This window comes from Thermobia domestica, chromosome 9 (genome assembly GCF_964235325.1).
Source record: "Thermobia domestica chromosome 9, izTheDome1.hap1.1, whole genome shotgun sequence".
Taxonomy (NCBI): domain Eukaryota; kingdom Metazoa; phylum Arthropoda; class Insecta; order Zygentoma; family Lepismatidae; genus Thermobia; species Thermobia domestica.
The window spans coordinates 272683805-272697290 of record NC_137462.1 but is presented as its reverse complement, the minus strand read 5'-3'; the positions used below and the strand labels follow the sequence as shown (position 1 = coordinate 272697290).

General features: G+C 36.9%; 1 protein-coding gene across 2 annotated transcripts in view; it reads left to right on the top strand.

Annotated features, from left to right (window-relative positions):
* Window positions 1–13486, top strand: part of LOC145660698 (limbic system-associated membrane protein-like) — a 1132467-nt gene that overhangs the window by 914234 nt on the left and 204747 nt on the right. For both annotated transcript variants that reach the window (XM_081726051.1, XM_081726050.1), the window contains exon 6: window positions 4764–4861. In XM_081726051.1, coding sequence (XP_081582177.1) covers window positions 4764–4861 — 98 coding nt within the window. The remainder of the gene's footprint in view (window positions 1–4763; window positions 4862–13486) is intronic.

Genomic DNA, 13486 nt, shown 5'->3' with positions numbered 1-13486 from the left:
ATACAGAAATACATAAAAAATGAAAGTGGCTGCGTTTGTGACTTAATAACTCTTGAAACACCCGACCAGTCTCGATCAAATTTTCAACATAGATGGGGTTTGAGCTTCGGATGGTTTTTATTTCACTTTGACGATGACTTTAGGATATTCTAACAAAATCCAATAATATTTATGAAAGTATGAAATAATATGTGAGTTTTTACGTCCCTCGATTATGTCTTGTAGATTAAAGGAGACGTAGATGATGAGGGTAAAGGAAATGATGGAATGAAGAAAGTGGGAGGAAAAGGGAATACCCCGAGAAAGCCCACGCTCACGATATTTTGTATTTTCTTCTTCATATTATTATTATTATTATTATTATTATTATTATTATTATTATTATTATTATTATTATTATTATTATTATTATTATTATTATTATTATTATTATTTGTAATGTGGAATTGCATTATAAGAAACGCATTGGGTAAATTTTAAGGAAAGGTTTCATTCCCCAAGTCTTTGGCCAAGCGAGATTTTAGTCCGCGAGGTTTTAGACGTCGAGGTTTTGACCAGGCGAGATTTTGCCTCACGTGGTTTTGGGCGACGAGGTTTTGGCCACGCTAGATTTTGGTCGGCGAAGGTTTGAGTGAAATATATCGGCTTGCAGAAAGAATGAGTGACGATGACAGTGTTCCTCAGGACACTGATTCATCGTTTAATATTTCTGTATCGAGTGACAATGATGATGAAACAAGTGGGAAGAGCTGTTCCGCGGAAAGCGATGTGAATAAAACAAATTTAACCGGTTAAGTATTTTTCGTATTCTGGCAAACTTTACAGATGTTATTTCATTTTTGTCACATATGTGGCTCTCCTGTACATATGTTGAAGCACAAAATTATAGGGTCAACGTTGAAAATTGAAACAAAACGTGAAAATGAACATACTTATGTTTGGGAATCGGAACCATGATTAAAGGAAACGTATTTAGGTGTTGTAACAGCTTAGTCCGCCATCTATTTACATTGTATTGGTTTCGAAATTTCAGTTCCTTTTTGTGAAACGCTGAACTTTGTATGAAAAACTACGTTTTATAATATTATAAAAAAAAAACTTTTGTGCAGCCCATCATCAGATATTATCGTTTTCTACTGCAGGTGACATTTCTAAGTCTTTGCAATCAGTTCTGTAAAAGGAAATCGCACTTTAGAACGTGCCACCACACCTCGCACAAACAAAATCCTTGGCACTGTGTATGGAAGCCTGCTATTGCTGCTTGACCACGAATGACGTCATCACAAAATCTTTTTTCCTCTCTGTTACTCGCTAACGACTGAACGTACCGCGATCAAAAAAACACCATTCCTTAGAAAATTTTCAACTCTACAAATGGAATTAATTTATAAAAAATGTATTTCTAAGTCGAACTGCTCCTTTAATGTCCCACAGTTATGCCCTTAATCTAAGGGAGACGAGGATTAAGGCAAGTGAATGATGATGGAAGAATTGGTGATAGAGAAACTGAGTATCTGAGGGGATCGAACCAGGGACATCACGCTTCAGAGGTAAGCACTCTACCACTGATCCATCGTGCCTATAATAATAATAATAATAATAATAATAATAATAATAATAATAATAATAATAATAATAATAATAATAATAATAATAATAATAATAGGTAATATTAGATGTTATCATTTTTTTTTTACTCCGACATGGAAAAAGAATATGTTGTTATTCGTTCTAGAAATTCTTGACTACCACTTCACGAACACCCTTTATAAGAAAATAGGAAATCATCGCAGATAGAGAGGGTGTGGGGGATGAATTGTATACACTGCAGAACAAGGGCTGAAAGCCAACAGGAGAAGTGTTGGATAAGATTTGGCCGCTACCACTTCTGATGGAGCAGGTAAATTGACTCAATTTCTGCTCTTGCTACGAGAAAATGTACGACCGATCGCACAGGGGATAGCCGTGACCAGCGATGCGGGAGAAACGGGGTTTTCCCCCCAATTTTCCACCTTGAAGGAGCATACATCGCCAGGAATAGAAGCGAGAAACAAAGGAACGGGATAGAGGTGCTTTGTTGGGCTTCAACAGCAGCAGAAGCCAGTCTCTCTTTTGTGTTTTCCCTTGAATTGAGTACAATACCCTCTGCTATCAATCTTTGAAAAGTGTGCCATAACTTTAAATAACTTTTGATTAAAGTGTGGTTTAACGACGAAAGGAAGAGTTACCGTAACTCAGTATCGAAAGGAAGCTTGTTATATACTTGGTAGAAGCGCATATTCTGTCCTAGTAAAGAACAAAGACAGAAATGAAGTAAGTGGCTTTTTAGCTGATACAATCCCTCTTCTCATTTTACTTTCATATAGGGTGTCTTAAAAATTGTAACTACTTGGGAAATATTTACTTTGATACTCATAAAGGTAGGGATGCAAATAAACTACACAATTTTACTCGCCCAAGAAAGAAAGCTCATAGCCCACACCCCAAAATAGAAATGATTTACTTACCTTCGGTATGATATCAAATACTCGCCCCGGGCGAGTGGGCGATTGCTTACTTGAATCCCTGCATAAAGGTTAGTGGGAAAATAACAAAATTACAACCCAATTAGTGTTTTCCACTAAATAAGAGAACGGAAGTCCTGTATATGGTTAACGTATACATCTTTGACCATTGCCGACTTTCCTCCGTGAAGGTTATTTTTAACGTTCAAATAGTTTGTGTCTAACACAGGTGATGGCGCCACCGTCACCAGTGTAACATTATACAACTAATAAAATTAAAACAATCAAAAATAAAATGAATAATTTCAAAAACTAAGCAAAAACGGATACAGTCCGGTTAATGGACGTTACAAAATCTAGGGAATGGTGATTGCCAATTTGACATATTGTTGTTAGTTTCATTGTTGGAGGCTACCATCGTTAAATAAACAATCTACTTTGTCTTCCATACTTGCTACCAGAAACTGACTAAACTTGGCACACCTATTTACGATTGAAATATCTAGGGAATGGTACATGTCGATCTCACATATTGTTGTTAATTTCATTGTTGGAGGCCACCATTATTAGATAAACAATCAACTTTATATTCCATACTTGCTATCAGAAACTGACCAAACTATGCACATCTATTTACGATTGAAATATATGAGAAATTGTACATGTCCATGTTTTACGTTGTTGGAGACTACCATTGTTGGAAGAAACAATCAACTGTGTCTCCCACATTTTTAACCAGAAACTGACCAAAAATTTCACCTCTATTTACGATTAGCTATCTCGGGAATTTTTTTCTTCCATGTTTTACATTATTACTAGTTTCATTGTTGGAGATTGCCATTGTTGAAAGAGATAATCAACTTTATCTCCCATACTTCCAACCAGAAATTAGCTAAACATTGCGCTCCTATTAACGATTGAAATTTGGCAGGAAATGTTCGCTGCAGTTCATACCACAAGTTCACACGTAGTAATGTTAATGCAAGTGTGTTGTAGAAACATTGGCAAACACCGTGGGAAAGAATGGCTAAATATTTCAATTGTAGAATCCCAATAGATGCGATTATACTACTGTGAACTTTGACCATAAGATGGAATTGAAGAGTCCCAGCATGATTTGCGCCTATTTGAAAATGCTCCCGGGGCTGCTTTTTTAAAAAAATATATCGGCGGCTTCGTCAATCGGCATTATCGCCATTGCTAGGCGGTGGCATGTGATCCCAAAGTGACGGCGAAAATATCTTCTCCATGACAGCATGAATTTTGACTGAAATTTTGTGAACTGGTAGATGACGTGTGCTGCTGTCCTAATATTCTGTATGGCTGGAACAATACGGATGATCTGGTTTACATGCAGGATGGGGCATCGCTTCACTTTGCAGTTTATTACAAATTTCGTTCACTAGTGACTGGTCTTAAGAACTCCAGATTTAACACCCTTCGATCTTTAGCCTCAAAGTGGTCAAAGAAAGAGGTGCACCGAACAAAACAGCACAACTGATAAATTAAAGCCAAGTAATTAGGGCATTGTCACATATAACGATAAATGATCCTGCGGAGAAGGCCCACCAAATTTTTATAACGATAAGGTAACGATAATCACATAAAACTTTTTTGTTTATTGCTTTTGAACATTACCTTTTTATTTATGGCACATAATCACTAAAATAACTACACCTCAAAAGATTATGTGTCTATCCCTTTCTTAAGATGGTTCTGGAATAATAATTTATTGATTATTCGTCGTCATAGCAACCTAAGAATAAAAACTCATCCAATCCACATATTAGAATCAATTTTTGATTCTTTGTCTTTTTCGTACTTTTTCCTTCTTCTTCTTCTTCACGCTAGTTAGTACATATTTTAAAATTACTCACTGCCCAGAAGTATAATAAAAGATATTTAGAATTACGCCGAAAATACAAAGATATCGTTACAAACAAACGTTCTACAAAAAAAAAAAAAAAAAAAAAAATGTCAGTTTCTGGTTATTCGAGAAGCTTACGAATGCACTTGCCTATATAAAACTTTAAATTAAACACATTTATTTACATGTAGTAAAAATATATGTAAAAGTTCGATTCTTCTGGAATTAAAAATGTAGAAATTAGAGTTAAGTTCTCAATTGGTGTTTAATCTATCGCCCTGTATACTTCTTATAGAAAATAATTTTTGTGTGTATATTTTTCCTATGTATAACGAGCACATTGACGATTACAATGATCAATTATTTAGTTAGCATATGATTGTGTTTTGCAGATGCACCGGAGATTGAAGTTGAAAGGAGTTGGGTTCACGCAGGAATTGGCGTCGAGGCACATCTTGTCTGCATTGTTCATGCGGAGCCCGAAGCAAGCGTAAGTAATGTTTTTTGAATTTGAGTTTTATTGTACGGATCTATATTCCGCTGTAATTAAATTCTGTAATTATGGATAGTCTTGCAAAGTGATGTTTCTTAATCTGTTATATTAGCTCCTTCGTGGCTTGACGGTTAATGTATGCGTTTTTGGCGCAGGAGACCCAGGTTCGATTCCCAGCGGGAGCTCAGGCTCGAATTCCACGTTAAGCTGTAGGCCCACGTCTTATATAACCTCGATGATTAAAGGGATGCTAAACTCAAATCAAATCCAAATTAATCTGTTGTAAATTGTCCTTTTGAAAGTTACCCCATCAGATGGAGGACCATAATTAGATTTACTGGGAGTTATTACTAAACATTGTGTCCTAGGAGATAAACAGAATAAAAAAATAAATCATTCAGTTTTACGTCCTACACATATGTTGTGTAGGCTAAAGGAGACTGTGATGATGATTATGAACGAAATGGTGAAATGAAGAAAGTGGGAGGAAACAGGAGAACCCCGAGGAAACCTACGCAAACGGTGTTTGTCCAGCACAAAGTTCATTTGGCGCGAGCTGGGATCGAATCAGAGACTCCACACACCAAAGATTAACACTTTATCACTGAATCCACTCTGGCTCCAGAATAAAAAGAAATATATTTTTTTTCTATGTTGAGTTTCGGGATCCGTGATGACTCAGTGGAAAAGCGTTCATCTCTGTTGCGTGGGATCCCTGATTCGATCTCAGCTCTCGTCAAGTGGGCTTTATGGTAGACAAACACCGTGTGAGTGGGTTTTCTCGAGATTCTCCTGTTTCCCACAGCTTTCTTCATTGCACCATTTCACTCACTTATTTTCGTCATTACTGTCTTCTTTAGCATACTTGTCATGACCATGGGACGTAAAACTGATACATTCCACTTCATATTGAGTTTCAAATGTTTACGTCAATTTTTAGAGAAATGAAATTAAAAGAAAAAAAAACTACTTTATCTTCTCATGTTTATTTACTTTACTCACTGTTGCAATCCCCAATCTGGTTCTAAAATGCCACCACTGTATTGTGTGATAATATGGTTGACTGATTCTTCTGATTTATTTGTTGTTGTGATATTACGTATAAAAATGTACCGAAATCAAACAACTTTAGAGGTTTAGGATTTTAGGATTTAGATTTCTGGGCATCTAATGCCATTTAGCCCGTCACGTTTTGAGAGATGACGTCCCTCGGCGAGCACACTATCCGAGAAAGGGAAGGAAGGAACGGCCTGGGACCTATAACTGAGGTACCACCCCGGCATTTGCCTGGCGTGAATGAAAAAACCCAGGAAAACCTCATTCAGGGTCCCTGGCCTGAAAAAGCGTTTTACACTTTTTCGACCAAGTGCCCGCACCGGGGATCGAACCCGGGAACACTAGCACCGAAGGCAGATCTTTAGAAGTATTGCCACCCCAATTTGAAAAGGTCAAAAGAGTCCAATAACATTATTAATGTCTGAGAGGCGAATAACTTTGGTTTTTCGTTGTTTGCGCTTAAGATCAAAAGAAGCATTATAGCCGAATAAAAATTTTCTGAAGACATTCATTAAAGTTTTCTATTGCACGTCGCCTGAATGCAAAAACCTTCCAACTCCCTCAACTGACTTGTATAACATCCCAAGTCCATTGAATGAAAGTGCAAGTGAATAGCCCTTGGAACACTAATGCCAACGAAAGAAAGAAACTGAAAATACGAAAAAGAAATGTACTTGAGACTTTATGCAATTCAGGTTTTCAATCGTGGAACCCGTGTTCGAAATTTGACGAAACTTTGCATAATCTGGGGGAAATTCCGTAGGTAAATTTAGCAAAAAAAAAAAAAAAAAAGTTGGGGGATTTTTTTCGATAAAACATCAAAATCTAGGAAAAGTTTCGCGCTGACTGACTGACCAATACTTACATATTTATTTTGTTCTTCAGAAATAAACCAACACAGAAGTTGTGTGTGTTTGTTCAAAGTAGCATAATTTTATACCCATTGTTGGCTGATGTATTTGTGTGAATTATTTGGGGAAAAAAAGTGAAAAAATAGAAGTAAAAACAAAACAAATGAATAAAACAAATGTGGTTGATACTTCCTTTAATATTGCTACATTAATTTTATCACATAGCTTCTGTTATATGAATTGGACAGTCAACAAACCTAGGGAAAATTTGATAATCAATGGGAAAATTTTGAGTCAGTTGAGAGAAATTTTGTTTATGAAACCTACGAACAGTGCGTGAAAGATAAATTCCTAACAGAAATATATGAATAAATCTGCCATTTACCATATAGTATTGTCATCAAACCTATTCGTTGTACCCCACAAAACTTTTGACTTTTTAAAATTATGTTTTTCGTTTCCAACTTACATTTGACATTTAAATGGAAACATTATTGAGATAAACTTTTATTGATCTTGCCATATTCAAATTCTAAACTTCATTAGCTGCTGTTTAATTAAACTTTGTTTCTTGTTTCCCCCTTTCGCGGAGACGTAATCTGATTGGATGTCAGTTAAGAAACAGAAAGCAGCCCTCTCTAATTTAATTATTAAAATACAAGAAGCACATAGTTATGCCCTGTTGACACGTCATTACAATATTATCTCTAAATTTCCTAACACAAAAATATTTCACACTACTAATGACATTTCATCGAGACAATACGTTAGTATTAAGCTAAGAAGAAAGTCAAATATAGATGTAAGAAGCAAGGAGTTGCTCAAATGCCAAATTATTATGAAAGATCTTCATTCAATCATCTTTTTCAATCATGATTTGGTTCAAAACTTCCTGTCTCTTGCTTCCGCCAAATGTTACATCCAATATATCTGCTAAAGTGATAAGAAAAAGTATAATAAGCAATCCATTATCAACACATAACTTAATGGAATTCTGTTTAGATGTGAAGGGATGCTAGCTTCAACAACGACATACTACGAATACGAGGGGGGATCGGAAACTAAGGTTGCAAGATCCATATTTCTGGAATTTCGTCTGTTATAGAGGAATGAGGAGTGTGCGGTAATTTAAATACATAGAGTTGGCAACTATGCAGAGTTTCAGCCATTCGCCACCTACGGCGCTAGTTGTAGGTAAACACAAATGGCGGCTGGTTTGGAAAACTGGTCTCGCGAAAAGGTCCGCTCAGTTATTCGATTTCTGTGGGCGAAACATGTCACCGCGGCTGAAATTCACCGGCAGCTGGTAGAGGTTTACGGAGAGAGATTGTAATGTATCTTCAGCATGTGACAGAATAGTGTCAAAAGTTTGCGACTGGTACGGAAAACGTCCCTGGGACATCATCGACCATCCTCTCTACAGGCCGGACCTCGCTCCAAGCGACTTTCACCTGTTTCCGCAGTCGAAGAAGCACCTAGGAGGTCCTCGCTTTGCTTCAGATGAGAAAGTGAAACTCTTGTTAACAACGTGGCTGTAAACATAAGGACAGGACTTTTACCAGGAGAAATTCTGCAAACTCATCCTATGATGCAACAAGTGTCTCAACCGGTATGAAAACTATGTTTTGGCTGTATTGGTTGCGTCAAATAATATGTACAAGTTTCACTGCAGGCTTTTTAAGTTTACTTTCTGACCATCCCTCGTACAAGTAAGATTTCTGATTTGTATAATTAAATACTTGCAGTTGCATACTCACCAGTCAGTAGTTTTGCTTAAAAGACAAGAGATTTCTTGTCTTGAGAGTTGAAACGAGGAGTACTTCGACACGAGACAAGAACAATGTCAATTCACGTCTCGTTTTCGAGACGAGACGAGACGAGACGAGATATTTTACAAGTCCCATGGGCAATGCTAGGTCACCCAGGTCTTAGATGTCAAACTTTTTTCTTATTGTTACTTAGTTCATATAAAATCTATAAGGTGATCATAGAAACATGATGAAGAACATTTATCAACGTTTAAGGATATGCAGATCTGTAATCTAATAGTAAATAAATATGGTTTAAGAGTTGTTATATAGGGTGGGCCAAATTATGTATATAATGTTTCAAAAGACTGCGGTAAAGGAACTAGCAATATAACTTGAACATAAATCCATTACTCCCGTACCTTTTCTTACAAAAATGTTAATGTGTGTTCTTTATGACATTGTTCACCAATGCCGGGAGATCGAGCTAGCCACTCCACAGACCCACGTCAACCGAAGCAGCGGTTCGGGAATGTTTCGTTCAGGCATTTTCTCGTACTGGTAGGCATAGTGTGGAGGTGCTCATCTTGCGTCATCTCCACTCTCAGGCTACACAGTGTTGCCAGGCCCGTATCCACGGGGGGCTAGGGGGCCGGGCCCCCTAAACTTTGGCTGGCCCCCTAAAGGTTTCACGGTAGATTTGGAAATGAACTATAATATGGTGATGAAGTATAATATGATTGGGTCGGGCCCCCCTAACTTCTACCGGCCCGCCCTAAATTTTTGGGCTGGCTACGAGCCTGAGTGTTGCCATATCGAAACATTTTTTGTCCAGAATTACAAAACTACAATATAGTCAGACATACATCATGTAGCTATTTACGGGCCACCCTGTACACATTCTTTGAGAATTTTTCGTGACGGGGGAAGATTTTAATAACTTCTAGATGAAAATTATATATATATAAAAAGATCAGGGTGTAAATTTTGTAATATAAGGTTACAAAACGAGATTAGAAGTTTTTGATGGGAACCGAGAAAGAATACTTCTAGAGTCGAGATAACACCTTATTAGGAAACCTTATCTCACGTCTTGTCTCGTCTCATAGTTTTCGTTTGGATGCCACTTGAAGCAGTAGAACTTGTCTGATACACTTTTGGTGCTAGAAAATGTCCCAAAATTTCCATCCATAAATTTTATATCCATAGATTTTTCAAATTTCTTTCTTTAAAAAATATTATAAACTTTCAAAAATCACTGTACTCTAAAAAGTGAATCTAATGCAAGCAGAAGATAGAACTTTTGTTTCAGACTGTCGTTTCTTTTTTTTTTTCTTTTTTTTATCACTCTGTTTCAATTTCTAACTCACAACATGAATAATGCTCGTGAACCAAAGCTGATTCAGATACACATACATACATTTTACATGGAATCGATTTTATTTACCATTTCGAATGGCTGCACATATTTTATTACCGTTGATGAAACAAATTAATTAACATATTGCGACTGAAATAGCCATAAGCACCGTTATTATGTGTTTTCATATTGTATGAGTTATTACGATTGTGCTTGCATTGCAGACTTGTTATTATTCAATGTTTCAAAACAACAATACACTTTGATTTGAATGAATAGCTGATAGGTTGGGCTTTGTTTTACATATCCTGCATTGTTCTGCCTTTATTTTGTAGTACTGTTGGTTATTTCTAGTACGATTTTCTGGTGTCCTTAAGAGACTTTATCACCGCGAAATTAAAATACCGCTAATCTTACAGTAATTACGTGATATCTTCAAATAGATAAAATATAATCGAACAATGGAACAAGAGCTCGCTAGACAATATTATTTTTCATGAGATATCGTTATCACGACTCACTTATCTGCTTTCGATTTTCCAGCCATTAAGAAAAGCCGCATTTATTTTCGCGTTTCTAAATGGCTACAAACGCGGTAGTGAGAGTTTATAGGATAAAGATATATATTTTGAAATACCATCTGAACCATTTTAGTAGCTTCAGTATTGTCGATTGGAATCAAATCCGAAACCTTGTTTACTCCAGACGCGTGCATTAGCCACTAGACCAGCGACGGGCTAAGGAATAGCTGAATGAACAGTTAAGTACAGTTTATTTGTAAATAGGGTTTTCGGTTCGATCCTGGTCGGGAGCATATATTGTTCGCAACTAAGATAATCATATCATTTGAATTCTGTACTCAAATGAAATGAAATCTTTCAGTTTAACGTCCCATGATTATGCTCTTTAGATTAAGAGAGACGACGATTAAAGTAAGTGTATGTTGATGGAAAAGTTGGTAGAATGGAAAGTGGGAGGAAACGGGAATACCCCAAGAAAACTCACGGACACAATGTTGTTCACCATAAACTTACTTGGCCGGAAATTGAACCAGGGACCCCACACATCAGAAGTAAGCGCTTACCATTGAGTCACCGTGCCCCCACTAATTCACTACTCATAGGAAACATTCAATTCTATGAAAACGAGAATGTAGATCTTTTAGTAAGACGGAAATAATTGCATTTCACTCACTGAATGGCTGGGCAGATTTTGTTTTTTAATATAAAGTCATAAGTAGCATTAAACTTTAACGATATTACAGCTTGTTTCAATCAAAATGTGCGTACTTCTATGTTCATGATTCATTTTGCCTTTTGTGGAATGAATACTAAACATTGGGGGAGACATTTTCCGCACGTTATCAAACGTCGTAAGGAGGGGCTGTTCCACCCTGCTTCCGTTTCTTTGCTTCCCTGATACATGCATGTTTTATGGCATTACGACATGAGTAACTTCCGGTGGTTGGAAATGGAATCGAAAATGTATCAACATTCAAAGCAACTCAATATAGACAGCAGAGCACATCTCGTTTACTTCATTCGGCTTTCCTTTTATTGATGTCATTAAAAGAATGAACTTTATTTGGGGTCACGGAGGGTGGGATAAAGGGTGTGCTCGTGGTGGGTAGAGGGAGAAGAAAAAAAAAACTTGAAATGAGAACAAACAATTCAAGAGACGTGTTTCGTTATTTTCTTTCGTCCCCATGCTTATAGTCACAGCGTTGCCAGATCGGAAAGTGATAATATCTGCACAACTACCTTAAAAAATCCATATTTTAATTCAATATGTGTATATTTTTATATTTATATAAGCTACTTGACATTTTTTCAACATAGTATTTTACAAGGAAATGAAACGAAATTAACATCCCACGTCTATCCCCTTTATGCTAAAGAAGACGGATATTTAAGGCAAGTAAATGAAAATGGAAGAATTGGGGAATGAAAATGTAGGATTATCCCGAGAAAATCTTCTAACACGATGTTGTCCACATAATCTTATTCGGCCAGGGATTGGACCAAGGTCCCCACGAACCAGAGGCAAGTGCTCAACCACTGAAAACACTATGGGCCTTATGCAGAGACGTTCTGACGTGTGCTTAGTGCCATACTAAAGAGTTCGACTAACATATGTTTGTTGCAGTAGTCAAGTCTTTAGTATGACACTAATCGTACATCAAAACGACTCTGCATAAGGCGATAGGTCTCCCACAGTATTTTACAAAATGAAATGAAATCTTTAAGTTTTACGTCCCACGATTATGCCCGCTAGGCTAAAGGAGAGATGATGATGAGCAATGAATGAAATGATGGAATGAAGAAAGTAGGAGGAAACGGGAGAACTTCGAGAAATACCACGCGTACTGTATTTGTTCACCACAAAGTCCACTTGGCGCGAGCTGGGATCGAACCAAGAACCCCATGCACCTGAGGTGAACGTTCTACGACTGAGCTACCGTGGCCCCACTATTTTATAATCTATGTCTAAACAAAATATCAGATGAAAGAACTTCTTTCTATTGTATGCAGTTAACAATACACCGTTATGCGCTACAATAAATATAAATAAATAAATATAACTTTTAGAATTTTTAAATGTTATACGGAAAATTCTTCCTCAACGCTGTTGTACTTTATCAGGCACCAACTGATCTATCATGTAGTTCATGTACATTCAAATGTTCAATGCACATTTGGCTATCTGACGCTAGTACGCGAGGTTCTAGGTTCGATATCCGCTCGCTGAGCTGACGTTTTTGGTATTGACCCCGTATCGTGATGAAATTGGTAAAAATTATGAAATCTTTAAAATAACGGTTCACGATCGTGTCCTTTATGCTAAAGGAGACGAATTATTCAGTACTATAAAAAAATGGCGTATGAGAATATTGGTGAAAATAGAAGAACTCATGGATGTAATATTGTCTAGCCAAACTGGGAGAACACTACCACTGAACCACCGCGTGCTCGTTTAGGGTATAACTTGAATTAAGACATATTGAATTTCGGTCAAGGAAGCCATAAATAATGGTGAAAGAAAGAAAGGATGTGCTTGCAATGCATCATCCAGTTGAAAGTTCGCTATCAAGCAGAACATAATAATTCGTTGTGTTGTATCACTACAATTTCAACTGACTCTTCTAACTAGTAAATATTACTAAGCTAAAAAAATGTGTTATATTTACAGTGTTAGACATCAAGGATCTGAATACATCATACCAAAATATCCTTCTTCCATTTTGTGCTGAAAAACCTGTAAATCTGTAGATTAATCTGTAGACCTGGCAACGCTGCGTATACCAACCAAGTAACCAATCACACAACGACGAAAACGACATTCATTTCAGCTTTGCGACTGTGGCGCCCTCCAAGTACGAACTACACTTCCAACAGCGAAGGAAATTAACTTTGGACTTTTACTGCGTTCATTCCAACCTTTTCGGTCTTTCACTGTTCCCCGTTCAACCTACCCTTCATCCCGAGCCCTTTTGATGAGATGAGGGAGAAGAAAAGAAAAGGAAACGAGGAAATTCAAGAATTACTTCTTAACAGCATCATGAAAATACTAAACAATAACACGGAATTCCGTTTCCATGTATACATCT